We start from the raw sequence: 14,083 nt of genomic DNA, 5'->3' as shown, positions 1-14,083 counted from the left end.
AAGACTGGACAGTTTCTCACTGCTCAGAGACACTCCCTTCTGGATTGCTTCTGTGCTCGGAGGCATTTCAAATGTTGTCGACTGGCGTTTGTCCTGAGCTGACACCCAGTTCTTCTGCAGAAAGATTCCCACCAGAGCAGAGTGCTGCATCTTTTTTGGAACCCTTGCAAATAATTAGTTCCTAAGCAGTCTTGCACCCTTCCCTTGTCAGATCATCATCCTGCTGTTTACTTGGTTACTTTGACCCCAGCAACTTGGGGGGTGGCGGTGTTTAGGTTCATGGGCTTGCCCTGAGCAGGGGTCAAAGTGTGTGTGTGGGGGGGGGGAGAGAGAGGATCTAGAAGCACTCGGCAAGGATGGTTGCTTTCACCTCTCCAAAAAAAAAAAAAAAAAAAAAAGAAGGCATGCATCTCCTTTCCCCCCGAAATCAGCACAAAACAGAACACAGATTTGCCCATCTGTCACGTCATGTGCGTGGATAGAAAATTGGAAATGATTTCTGGAAGTTAAAGTCAGCCCAAATCCATCTCGCCTCAGCAGGGAGGACGAGGCTGTGTCACTTGCTGTTGACAGTGGGCTCCAGGGCTCCCTCTTTTAAGGTGGAATTCCTTGCTTGAAGGAAAATAATTCAAATAATAATAATAATCAGGCCACCTGTGGCATTTTGTATCATCTGAGCTATTGTGGAGGACCTGAAGGTTTTATTGCTCCACCTCAGACTCCCATTTCTGTGAACAGATCCTACGGACAATTCTTCCTGCAGTTTTAAAAACCTTTAAATCAAACCTGAAAGGTGGACAGGCAGCGTTTCTCCTGCGCCGGTCACGAACCACTTCTGGAGCAGGGCTTGCTTGCATCTGTATGCATGCATGCACACATGTGTGTGTTTTGGAAGGTGCGTTATGCTCATGCTTGGATTGTGGCAGTGCCAGGACACGTGTGGTCCATCCCTACTGAGAGATAGTGATCCACGTCTTAGATCAGCTTTTTTCGGGTGTGTGTGTGATCTATTGAGGACTCACACTTTTTATACTCTTCACAACATGTTTGCTGCCCGCAGGAAGGGACGGATGTGCAAATTCCTCTAGTATGTTCAAGGCCGACATGCGGCACCATGGCCTGCAGCTGGAGAGACGGTCACCACGCCTTTCCTACCTCCTCTCAGAACTGTGAGAAGTTCCCTTTGGGATGGACTACGAGACCCATGATCCCCCTGCCGTGGTCGCAGTGGATTTTGGGAGTTGTAGTTAAAAGAAAGAAAAGGGAACATTATAAAAATTCTGTGTTCTTGACTCTGTTTTTTTGTGGAAGAGCTGAAGCACCATCAGCTAAGCACGATTCTTGGTTTGTGTGTCTTCCCCCAGGTACAGGCTCCAGCATCCTCTCGGCGTTTCAGGATCTGTCCTGGCTTTCCAAGTCCCAAGTTGAGAAGCAGCTGCAGGTCATCTCGGTGCTTCAATGGGTGCTGTCGTTCCTCATCATGGGTAAGAGGGTGTTTCTGCTTGGGGGGGGGAATCTTGGGGTGTTGCCGGCAGGACAGTTTAGAGAGGCCCATGCCAGTCCCCCCCCCCAGGGCAGCTTCATCTGGGACAGATCGTAAAATTTGCACTGGCCTTGTTGACTCATCTGATGAAGTGTGGATCATGCATAGAACCCATAAACACCAGTCAAAATCTTCTGGGTTATGCCAGCATAAAGCGGAGTGGCGTATCTTTTAGAGTCACGTTGCCTCTTAAGAAACCAGCATTACCCGTTTGTGCTGAGTTGGGCGACTCTCAGCATGTCATAGGCAAGGTCTAGGTTGACATCGTCAAGGGAAGCAATGCTGCTCCCAAAATTGTACTGTCATCATTAGCACCACCCCAATGTAACTATGCAAGAGGATTTTGACATTCCAGCCCAGACACGTTAGAATGGGCTCAAGCGGCAGGAAGCCAGATTTAGGCTGAATATCAGGAATATCGTCTTAACGGTTAGAGCAGTATGATGATGGAACCCATGACCTCGGGAGGAGGTGAGGATTCTAGTGTTGGAGGTGATTCAAGGGAAAATTGGGGAACCGTCCGTCAGATCTGCTTGGATTTGGATTCCTGCCCCGAGCAGGAGATTTGATGGACTGGATGGCCTTAGAGGGTCCTTCCGACTCCATTAATCTATGATTCTGCCCGATGGTCTAGTGTTGCCCAACCTTGAGTCCCCAGATGTTCTTGGACTAAAATTCCCAGAAGTCTTCACCACTTGATGTGCTGGCCAGGATTTCCTAGTCAAAGCAGTAAGGCACAACAATCTGTCTTACAATCCCACTCGGACAGCCAGCCAACTAAGGGAAAGCTTGCCCGAAGAGAAAGTTCTTTACCTGCTTGCAGAATGACAGCCGAGATGGGGCCCGGCTGGCCTCCAGTGAGAGGGAGTTCCAGTCTGGGAGCAGCCACCGAGAAAGCCCCCCATGTCCCCAACTGCATTATGCTTATTAATTCAGCCTTTTTGTTTTTATGGGAGGGGAAGGCAAGCTATGTTTACTAAAATTACATATGGCTTATGGGTAATTATAGTCCTTTAGAGCTTCTGGAGAGCTCAGTATTTTAGGTTTTTGGCTGGAGAGCCAGAAGCTGGGAGTTCGATTCCCCACTGTGCCTCCTTGGCAGGGAGGGGCTGGACGCGGTGATCCAGAGGGTCCCTTCCGGCTCCACAATTTCTAAGATGATTATTAGTAAATGAGCAGAGAGCTTAATGTATTTGGGCATAGGATATGCTGCTAACCCTCCCCCCCAAACAGCCTCTTATCGTCTCACTGCACACATTTATTAGTGGAGCTTATAAAAGTTCCTCTTCAAACTCCAGGCTCCCAAATCCCTCATGCATGGCCATGCAGACGGGCGGGTCTGTGGGAGTTGTATGCCAACAACCTAACATTTGGCCAGCTCTGCTGATTAGAACATGCAGAGAGAGAGAGACACACACAGACTTCCCTGCCCCCCCCATGTTGTTTGGAAGAAGAGAATTATGTTTACATACGATCCTTCTGTGCTGCCGATTGATACTCGACTTTCTGTGAGACGCCGTGGGGGACAAGGTCACGTCCTTGGTGCAGAGGAAGTGGCCGGGAGGTGGGTGGGTAGAAACATAACCTACCCTGTTTGATTGGGCCGGAAAAGGCCTAGTAAACAGATAATGCTGCTGAATAGACAAAGGGGCGTTTCTCTAACATGGATGGGCAAACATGGGCGTCTCTAACCTAAGGCGGAGATTGGAGATTGCCCAGCGGCACGGATGAGTGATAGGCTGGTGACAGTCAAAAATAGGGTGCAGTGTCTCAAAATGTGTGAGCGAATTACACAACATGGTATTGACAGGTACAATTGGAAAGAGAGGAAAAGATTTTGGATCTTAATTCAGTTATCACTTTAGATAACTCAGTGTCTAGGTATCTAGGCTAAGACTTAGAGGTGTTCTTGGTTGACCAAAAACTCATGTTTCAGGGATACCGGATGCCACTTGGTTTATTTAAAAATAAAGTGTCCCCTTCAGTGAATTGTTAGGCTTGCTTTGAGGCACGCAATGTGGGCTTTTCTGGTGGCGGCCCCCCTTTTTGGTTGGATGTATTGCAGCACGTTAACTTAGTCTTAGAAAAATCTTTTATATTTGTAGACCTGTATAGACTTTTAAAGCTGGACAGGTCTCTGGCTATGGAGCCAGAGGTTGGGAGTTCGATTCCCCCACTGTGCCTCTCTGGGAGAAGAGCCAGCCTGGGTGGCCTTGGGCCAGCTGCACACAGTCCCAGGGCATCCCCCAGAAGAAGGGGATGGGAAGATCACTTCTGAGAGTCTTTTCTACTTGGGAAACCCTGAAAAACAAATTACCATAAGTCAGAATTGACATGACGGCCCATAAATTAAGACAGATTTTTTTAAGGATGTTCCAGAAGCTGGGAACCTATCTGGTGGTGAGCAAGGTTGGTTCTACACGTACCGAAAGACCTAGCCTTCAGAGATGGAATGATGAACTTACACTGTCCAGTGTTCAGTGCCCATGGGAGCCCCCACTTGGTAATCATAGGTGCATGTGTGGACACAGATGCTACCAGCAGACCCTCCTTCCCTCCTCGTGGGGTGAACTTCCCAAGGGTTGGTTGGCCCCTGCAGTGGGAACTGGTCAGGCAAGAAGAAGTAGTCCTGGGCTTCTTGTCCTGTCTAGAGAGCCCCTATTTGCACTGGTTGACTTCTCCTGAATGCCAAATTCAGAAATTTCTATCTGATTTAGGTTTAATCTTCTAATCTTTCGATTTGGGCCCAGCCTGTTATTTCCATGGCAAGCAATCCGAGCTCGGGAAGGTTTTAAAATGGCAGATGGCTTCGGTGTTACTTACCGTATTTTTCGCTCCATAAGACGCACCTTTCCACAAGACGCACCAAATTTTTAGGAGAAGAAAACAGGAAAAGAATAATTTGTTTTCTTCTCCTAAAAATTGGTGAGCCTTATGGAGAGGTCCATCTTATGGAACACACCCTAGGACCCTTTGGAGGCTCACCCTGCCCCCCCGGGGGTCAGAGGGGGCGAAATCGCCAGCTTCTGGGACTTGAGGCTTGGGAAGATTCAGAAGAGTCCCAGAAGCTGGCGATTTCCCCCCCTCTGGCAAGCGGGGGGGGGGGAGGGCGAGCCTCCAAAGGGTCCTAGGGTGTGTTCCAGGATGCTTTAGAGACTCACCCTGCCCCCCTCCGGGGTCAGAGGGGGCAAAATCGCCACCTTCTGGGACTCTTCAGAGGCTTCCCAAGCCTCCAGACACTCCCAGAACCTTGGCGATTTCGCCGGTGCTGACCCTGTGCGGGGGTGGGGGGAGCATGGCAAGGGTCCTGGGAGGCTCCCTCGGACCCTTGCCACGCTCCCCCACCCCCCCACGGGGCCAGGGGGGTAAAATTGGCAGCTTCTGGGAGTGTTTGGAGGCTCCCCAAGTCTCCAAACACTCCCAGAAGTTGCCGATTTCGCCGGCGCTGGTCCCGTGCGGGGGTGGGAGGAGCATCGCAAGGGTCTGAGTGAGCTTCCAGGACCCTTGCGACGTTCCCCCCACCTGGAAGCTGGCGATTTCGCCGGCGCTGGCCCCGTGGGGGGTGGGGGAGCCTTGCAAGGGTCCTGGAAGGCTCACCCGGACCCTTGCAACGCTCCCCCCCACGGGGCCAGTGGCGACGAAATTGCTGCCTTCGGTCCATAAGACGCACGGACTTTCCCCCCTACATTTGGGGGGGGGGAAAGTGTGTCTTATGGAGCAAAAAATACGGTAGTCTGATTTCATCTTCCGACAGGTAACTGTGGAAAGCTGCATCTTCTGGGACGGTTGCCTAGCAACTCTAGGTGGTACTTCTGTGGATCTGGGGGGGGGGGGGAATGGCTAGGCCCTGAGGTTAAGAAAAGGTAGCAACAGAATCAGACTATAGTGAGATTTGGGGGCCACGGAAACAATGGCTTCCACTGGTGACTTCTCAACACGTGGGGCTGTTAAAGACCTTCAAGAAGGATTTTATCTAACTGCAGAAGTCCTGGCTTTTTCCTTTCCTTTGGGGTCTGTTCCTTCAGCCTTTTCTTCACTATGCAAGAAAGCAATGAATCTACCTTCACATGAATCAAAGTTGAGCTCATAGTGTTGAGTTATGGGGCCAGATACTGTGCTCTCTGGGAATAAGACCCCCAGTGTTGCCCTTAACGGAGGCTAGCCACATTATGTGGAGCCCAGAAAGCCATGTCTTTAGAACGGTCGTTTGCCGTAATGATGTGACAGAGGATAACTTCCAGAACAGCTTTGAAGGCCAGGCAGGTGTGTCTGTAGAGGTCCAGCTATTGTGGCCACTGGTCCAGTTCTTTCCAGGATGAGCGCCATGGCAGGGAGAGAGGGATCTGTCATAGTCCAATTGGGAGCTGCTGGTCAGCCACAACGGAAAACTGGAAAGCGGAGTAGTTCCTCCTTGATTCGCTTCCACTCCTAATGGTCTTTGCCCCGGACGACGAAGAGCATAAAGTTCCCCCTCTGGTGCCTGCCCCGTTGGCGTGGAACTTGCCCTTGTTGTGATCAGTAGGGTGTCTCGCCGCCTGGCCACACCTTTCCCTGCTCCTTGGAGCCTCCAGTTCTTTGGCTGAATTAATAAAGATACGTACATCAGATAAATGCTGGAGGAATTGTGGACGAAAAAGGAACTTTGGAACACATGTGGCTATCTTGCCCCAAAATAGAAGCAGTCAGGTGTGCAGTAATTAGATGGTTAGAGACGCTGACTAATCAAAAAAAATAGAATTGTCTATGAAACGTTATTGTTATTCTCAGTATTTACAGGGGGAAATGAGAAACTTGGAAAATAAAGAATTAGTAGCAAATCTTATAGATTGCTAGAAATTGGAGATAGGCCGAAGATCTCTCATTGCACGCATTTATGAATAAGATGTGGCATACAATGCTGATGGAAAAAAAGGACTAATAAAATTAGATTCACGTAGGCATCCTTCAGTCTCGAGAGACTATGGTAACGTGCTCTGAATAGAGGTCTTGGAACAGCGTCTAGTGTGGCTGAGAAGGCCAATTTGAGAATGACCATCCCTTCCACATGGAAGACAAATACAGTTTGTCCCCTGTCCAGCTCCCTGGTTTTGCTGGTTCCGGGACTGCCTCTCAGCCTCAGCCTGCTGAACAAGGGTCTCTTCAAATTGGGAGAGGACATGATGCACCACCTGCCTCCAGGCTGAGCACTCAGAGTTCAGGGTTTCCCATCTGTGGAGGTCCATTCCTAAGGCCTTCAGATCCCGCTTGCAGATCTCCTTGTATCGCAGCTGTGGTTTCCCTCTGGGGCGCTTTCCCTGCATTAATTCTCCATCCAGGAGATCTTTTGGAATCCAACCATCAGCCATTCTCACAACATGCCCGAGCCCAGTCCGGCCTTTTGTTGTTCCTCTTCCCTTCCCCCCTCCCCTCCCACGTCCTGCTTGGTTTATTTGCTTTGCTTTTGCAAGAGCTTTTCTGCCCCTGCGTGTATTGCAGATGCCCCGAGACACACAATGGGCACAACATTGTATTACCTGTATTCTCTTACGGCACCTGTCCTGAGAGGCAGGCTTGTACCTGCCAGGATGCTTGCATCCAGTTAAATTGACACCCAGGCATGCCTGTGCTCCAGGGGTGCATCTGTGTTCCTGGGGAACAAGAAACAGGCTCCTAACAAGCGGATAAGGAAAAGTTTGTTGCCAATGTGTAGGCGGAGAAACCCTTCCTTCGGGTTCCTGCTGTGGGAACCTGCAGTTTTTATCCTGACATCTGGTTTGCACAACATGTGTTTTACCTGTTGCTGTTCTTTTCCCCATCACCGTTTCTCAACACTTGCTGACTGACAGGGAAATGTGTGAACTTTCCCTAATGAAAAATAATGCGTATGAATCAGTGCCAGATAAGGGTGAAATTTCTAGGCCCCAGTCTTTCTGGTGTGGCTCCTTCATTACAGCAAACTTTCAAAAGGCCCACTTGAAAGGGTCTCTTGACTGTGTCTTCCAGCTGTGGTTGCATCTTCTCTACCTCATGAGATTGGTTGGCGTGTATGGTTGCTGAGAGGGGGGGAAAACAGCTCAGACAGAGATGCTGGTGCTTGCTAGCTGCTGGACCTTCTTGCAAATAGACCACAAATCAACTCAGAAAAGTTAGATTTGATTTTCTTCTGGCAGTAGACCTCCCCTTAAACTGACATATTAAATGTCACCAACTTTAACATGAAAAGAAGTGCAGGAAAGAGATTATATTGGTTGAAAGCAAGTCCTTGTGGGCTTATGTTTGATCATCTCCATGGGGAAAATTAACGGTATCGAGAATGTCAGTAAAAGCTAGTGTATTTCACTCCCTGAGAAACAATGTCAAACATCTCACTAACTTCATTTCCAAGTAAGTTTAGTATGTTAACTATGTTTTCTATGGGTTTTTTTGGATGATCAGGTATTGTTACTGTTATTTTATTTTATGTGCGGCCCAAACCAAATTTTCATCTTCTAATGTGGCCCAGGGAAGGTAAAAGGTTGGACACCCCTGGTCTATGCCTTCAGCTTCTTATTCTGCCATGCTCTCTTTGTGAGTCTAGAGAACATGGTGGCTGCTTTGTCAATGTGTTTATCCAGCTAGACATCCAGAGAGAGGGTGTCAGAGATGGTTGAGCAAAGGTATACAAAGTCATGAACAACCTCCAATTCTTGTGTGGAGATGGTAATAGAGGGAGGTAAGTCCACGCCCTGGCTCATGACTTGTGTTTTCTTCAGGCTGATAGTTAGTCCAAAGTCTTGGCAGGCCTTGCTAAAACGATTCATGAGTTGTTGGAGGTCTTCAGCAGAGTGGGCAATAATGGCTGCACCATCGGTGAAGAGGAGGTCCAGCATGCATTTCAGCTGCACATTGGTCTTTGCTCTCAGTCTAGAGAGATTAAAGAGCTTTCCCTCTGATCTGGTCCAGAGATAGACACCTTCTGTTGCAGTTCCAAAGGCGTGCTTCAGCATGATAGGAAAAAAGATCCCAAACAGAGTCAGCATGAGGACACAGCCCTGTTTCACTCCACTTCAAATGTCAAAGGGATCTGATGTTGAGCCATCAAAAACTACAGTGCCCTTCATTCCCTCATGAAAAGACCTGATAATGTTAAGGAGTTGAGGTGGACATCCAATTTTGGGAAGTATTTTAAAAAGGCCCTCCCTGATAACCAAGTCAAAGGCCTTTGTAATATCTATGAAGGCCACAAAGAGTGGCTGTTGTTGTTCCCTGCATTTCTCCTGCAACTGTCGGAGGGAGAATACCATGTCAGTGGTGGATCTATGAGCTCGAAATCCACACTGTGATTCTGGATAGACTCTTGTCAGCAAGCACCGGGAGTCTCTTCAGCACAACACAGGCAAGCAGCTTCCCTACAACGCTGAGAAGAGAGATGCCACGGTAGTTATTGCAGTCACCCCTGTCTCCTTTGTTCTTGTACAATGTGACGATGTTTGCATCCTTCATGTCCTGTGGTACTCCACCTTCCCTCCAACAAAGACAAAAGATTTCATACAGCTCGGTGGTGATGATCTCTTTACAGCACTTCAGCAGGGAAGTTGTCCTTCCCGGGTGCCTTGCTGGAGGTGAGGGAATCCGCTTTTATTTCTGCTAAAGTTGGTTTGCTGTCCAGCTCTTCCAAGACAGGCAGGCACTCGATCTTATTTAGTGCCTCTTCTGTTACTACATTCTCTCTAGAATATAGCTCGGAGTAGTGCTGCACCCAGCGTTCCATCTGCTGTGCTCGGTCCTGGATGATCACACCTGTAGTAGACTTCAAGGGACCAGATTTCTTCTGTATTGGACCTAGAGCCTGCTTGATACCGTCATACATTCCCTCAATGTTATCTGTGTCTGCTGCTATCTGTATCTGAGAGCAGAGCTGAAGCCAATAATCGTTGGAACATCCCCTGGCAGTCTTTTGGACTTTGCTACGAGCAGCTCGAAGAGCCTGTAAGTTGTACTCGCTAGGACAGGCTTTGTATGCTGCTAGAGCTCTCCTCTTATCCTCAATGGCCGGCATCAGCTCCTCCGAATGGGCTTCGAACCAGTCGGCCGTCTTTTTGGTCTTCTTGCCAAAGGTGGACAAGGCAGTGTTATAAACACTCGTCGCGGAATTTTTGTCAACCATTCTTATGAGCAACCGCAACCCCCATCCCTCCCAACTTTAGTTCTAACCTGTCCCTTATATTTTCTACCTAGCAACCTGTTTACTTCTCTTTAATGTATCAAATGCCAATAAAGGTCTATGTATGTATGTGTGTTATAAACAGCGTTCTTGAAATGTTCCCATTGTTCAGGTGCATTTGCATCAGCCGGGCCTGGAAGGGTTTCCTGAAGCGCTTGGGCAAAATCCTCCACTTTTCTTTGATTGCGAGTCCTGCTGATGTCAATACGTGGTCTTCCTTCCTTTTTCGTGTGGTACAATCTCTTTGTTCGCAGTTTTATTCTGCTACACACCAGGGAGTGGTCAGTATCACAATCAGCACTCTGGTAACTGCGTGTGATCGTAATACTAGGAAGGCTGGAACGTCTAGTGAGGATCAAATCGAGCTGATGCCAATGCTTCGATCTTGGATGTCTCCAAGAGACTGTGTTGAGGTCTCTTAAATTATATAGAGGAGAAATAAGGCATAGTCAATTCGCCGAAAGCTGGAAGCCTTTATTAAAATATGCCAATAAAATAAATGTGGAGACACATGATTCAGAAAACAATTTGGAGCATTTAGATTGTTGATTGATATTTCTTTAAGATGAAATGGGGAATGGTGTCAATGTGACTTTGTGAAATGCAGAGAATAGCAGGTGGTCAACAATTAAATTACATAATAAGTAAGATGATAGATTACTATGTTAAACCTTGTATTTATTACTTGTAACATGATGGATTGTGAAAATAATTATTAAAAAAGTTTTTTCGTTGTTTAAGCAGGTTTTCTATCACTCTTGGTTGGAATGGCGTAGGGCTCTCGTTTTGGAGGAGAGAGTCCTCTCTCTCTCTCTCTCTCTCTCTCTCTCTCTTTCACTACAGCACAAAGATAAATGGTGGACCTGGCGGAGCAGCTGTGCACCATTGGCAGAGCAGGATGGCACCATTCCAGTTAGAGAGAGAGAGAGAGAGACAGCCTTGAGGCGGTTCTTTTTGTCTTGACTCAACCAAAGCTTCACGGGCTTATGTTGAGGAAATGGTCAAAGCTGTTGACCGCTCAGTTCTCCTGGCTGCTGCTAATATTAAAAGGTAAAGGTTCCCCTTGACAATTTTTGTCCAGTCGTGTTCGACTCTAGGGGGCGGTGCTCATCCCCGTTTCCAAGCCATAGAGCCAGCGTTTTGTCCGAAGACAATCTTCCGTGGTCACATGGCCAGTGCGACTTAGACACGGAACGCTGTTACCTTCCCACCGAGGTGGTCCCTATTTATCTACTCGCATTTATTTATTTATTTATTTTATTTCTATCCCGCCTATCTGATCATATTAGACCACTCTAGGCAGCTTACAATAAAAACAACAATGTAATTTTAAGACATTACAGCTGAAACGTAAATAAAAATAAAGAACAGAGTAAGAAAAAGATCGTCAAGAGTTTTCTGTTGGGAAGGCCTGCCTATACATCAATGTTTTTAGTTGTTTCTTTAAAATGCCCAGCGAGGGAGCCGCGCGAATCTCAGGGGGCAAGTTGTTCCAAAGGCGAGGAGCCACCGCCGAGAAGGCCCGGTTTCTGGTCTTTTCCTTTCGGGCCTCCCTCGGCGTCAGGCTCCTCAGCCTCACCTCCTGACTCGCGCGAGTGACACGGGTAGATCTTGGTGGGAGAAGGCGTTCTGCCAAGTATCGAGGTCCTAAACCGTTTAGGGCTTTATAAGTAAGCGTTAACACTTTGAAATCGATGCGGAATCGGATGGGCAGCCAATGCAATGCGGCCAGGGTGGGCGAAATATGTTGGTATCTTCTCAGCCCACTGAGTAGTCTGGCCGCCGCATTCTGCACCACCTGTAGTTTCCGCAGCAATCTCAAAGGTAGCCCCACATAGAGCGCATTACAGTGGTCTAATCTCGAGACTACAAGCGCATGCACCAGAGTGGTGAGAGACCCCACATCAAGGTAGGGCCGCAGCTGGGCTATCCGCCTGAGATGGAAGAAAGCGGAACGGACCACGGACGCCACCTGGGTCTCCATGGTGAGCGCTGGGTCAAGATGGATCCCCAAGCTATGGACCCCATCCCTGGCGGGCAGAGTCACCCCCCCAAAAATGAGGGAGTTTCCCATATCCCCAGGTGTGGGGGTGCCCACCCTCAGTACCTCTGTCTTGTCTGGGTTCAGCCTCAGCCCGTTCTCCTGCATCCATTCCTGTACAGCCTCCAGGCAACGCCGAAGGGACAGAACGGCGTTTTGTCGCGACTGCCACCTCCTCTTACGTCACCACAAGAGATGACAGGTCACGATCCTTCACACACACACACACTACTTCGCTGCCACCAACCACACATAAACCTGACACTTCAGACTTAGTATGGATTTCAAAATAAAAATGATGATTTATTGAATACAAAAATAAAATGGAAATCACTGAGTAAAAGAATCACTTGTCACACTGTATTTCTCAGACCTTAACCCTGCACAGTTCTTTGTTATTTAACACTCAATTACCTAACCTATATCTAACCCTGTCTACAGATCTTCTTTCAAGCCCTCTCTCAGCCCTCTATCTATCTCCCTAAAACTCTCCTCTTTGCACTTCCCCCTTATATACAAAAACTCCACCCCTTTTTGCATGCTTTCAAACCACTAGGTTGGCGGGAGCTGGGACAAGCGACGGGCGCTCACTCCGTTGCGTGGATTCGATCTTACGACTGCTTGGTCTTCTGACCCTGCAGCACAGGCTTCTGCGGTTTAGCCCGCAGCGCCACCACATCCCTACTGCTGCTAATATTACTGATTTTTTTAAAAATTTCTTGCTATCGCTTTTCTTTTTAAAGATGACTTCTAAAATCATAATTGTGAATGTTTTGAAACATGCACTCTGATCAAGAATATGGAAGGACGCAGAATGTCATAGATCGCTAGCTAGGTTCGTAGGGTAGGCAGATAGAGAGAGAGAGATTGCTGGTAAAGATTTGCTCAGCCTCAAACCGGACTGTTTAAAGATGGATGCTAAGGTTGTGCAAAGCAGACATTATATGTGGTTGATACTCCTTTGCATAGGACGGACTCAATAAATTGCCTTGATCAACGGGTTGATCATTCATCCTTTGAGGCTCTCTCTTGCCGACACTGAATAGCCGTGGTGCTCTCTTGTTAAACCAGATTCTTCTCAAGCCTTTCCTGGAGATGCTGTTGATTGGACCTGGCCCTTCGGCAGAGAAAAGGAGATGCTGCTCTGCACCTGACCTGGGGCTCTTTTGAGGGTGAACAGAAAGACGCTTTGGCGTGACTCCCTGCTTCCTTGTAAAGCGGAGAGCAGCTTAGGAGCAGACATTTTGAGCCAAATGAATCTCACAGAGGTGCCAATAGCCCCCTTTTAGCTTCCAGTACAAAATTCATAGAACAATTCTATTACAGTGGGGTCTTGACTTAAGAACGGCTTGAGTTAAGAACATTTTGACTTAAGAACCGCTCTCATAGGAAAATATTGACTTGACTTACATACTTAGATTTGAGTTAAGAACTGAAAAAAACCACGTGGGAGGCAGGGAAAGTGCAAAATGTGAACTTTCAGTGAACTGTTGGCCAGTGAAAAGGGTGCCTGTCTGCTTCCTCACTCCTCCCAGCATTTAGAGAGTGGATTGGGAGACAGTCTTCGGACTGCCTGGTACTGTCCTGCCTGGACTGTATTTTCCCTGCCTTCCCTGAACCTTTCTTGACCTAAGAAAAAAAGAAAAAATATATCCCCCTCTAGTGGTCGAAGGCAGAATAGCAGCTTCCCATTAGTTTCTGTGGACAGAAAAGAGCAGATACGGATCAAATGGTTTTCAATGCATTCCTATGGGAAATGCAGATTTGACCTGAGAACTTTTTGACTTGAGAACCGCCTTCCAATACGGATTAAGTTCTCAAGTCAAGACCCCACTGTATTCGTTCTGGATGATTAATTCATTATTTATCCAGAATCATAGAGATGGTCCTCGAAGTCCATCAAGCCCAACCCTCTGCTCAAGGCAAGAATCCAAATCAAAGGAGATCTGCCAGGTGGTGGTCTTAAGTTTCTCTTGAAGGCCTCCAGCGTTGGAGCGCTCACCGTCTCTCGAGGTGGTCGGTTCCGCTGTCGTACTGCTCCAACAGTTAGGACGTTTTTCCTGAGATTCAGCCTGAATCTGGCTTCCTGTCCCTTGAGTCCATGATGACATGTCTTGCATTCTGGGATGGCCAAGAACAGATACTGCCCCTTTTCTGCAGGGCTCCCTTTCAAGTCTTTGAAAAATGCTCTCCTGTCTCCCCCACAGACTTCTTTACCCATAGGCCCAGTTCTTTTTCCTCCTCCTAGGGCTTGGTTTCCAGTCCGCAGGTCACCCTGGTTGCCCTCCTCTGAACGTGCCCCAGTTTGTCTGCAATG

At 48.0% G+C, this 14,083-nt stretch overlaps 1 protein-coding gene across 2 annotated transcripts in view; it reads left to right on the top strand.

Moving 5' to 3' along the window:
* The window catches only part of DGAT2 (diacylglycerol O-acyltransferase 2), a 48,310-nt gene that overhangs the window by 20,473 nt on the left and 13,754 nt on the right, over positions 1-14,083 (top strand). For both annotated transcript variants that reach the window (XM_078390216.1, XM_020809702.3), the window contains one exon: positions 1,365-1,484. In XM_078390216.1, the coding sequence (XP_078246342.1) occupies positions 1,365-1,484 (120 nt within the window). The remainder of the gene's footprint in view (positions 1-1,364; positions 1,485-14,083) is intronic.

The sequence above is a fragment of the Pogona vitticeps genome, chromosome 3 (assembly GCF_051106095.1).
Source record: "Pogona vitticeps strain Pit_001003342236 chromosome 3, PviZW2.1, whole genome shotgun sequence".
NCBI classification, from domain to species: domain Eukaryota; kingdom Metazoa; phylum Chordata; class Lepidosauria; order Squamata; family Agamidae; genus Pogona; species Pogona vitticeps.
This window is presented reverse-complemented; position numbering and strand designations above follow the sequence as displayed.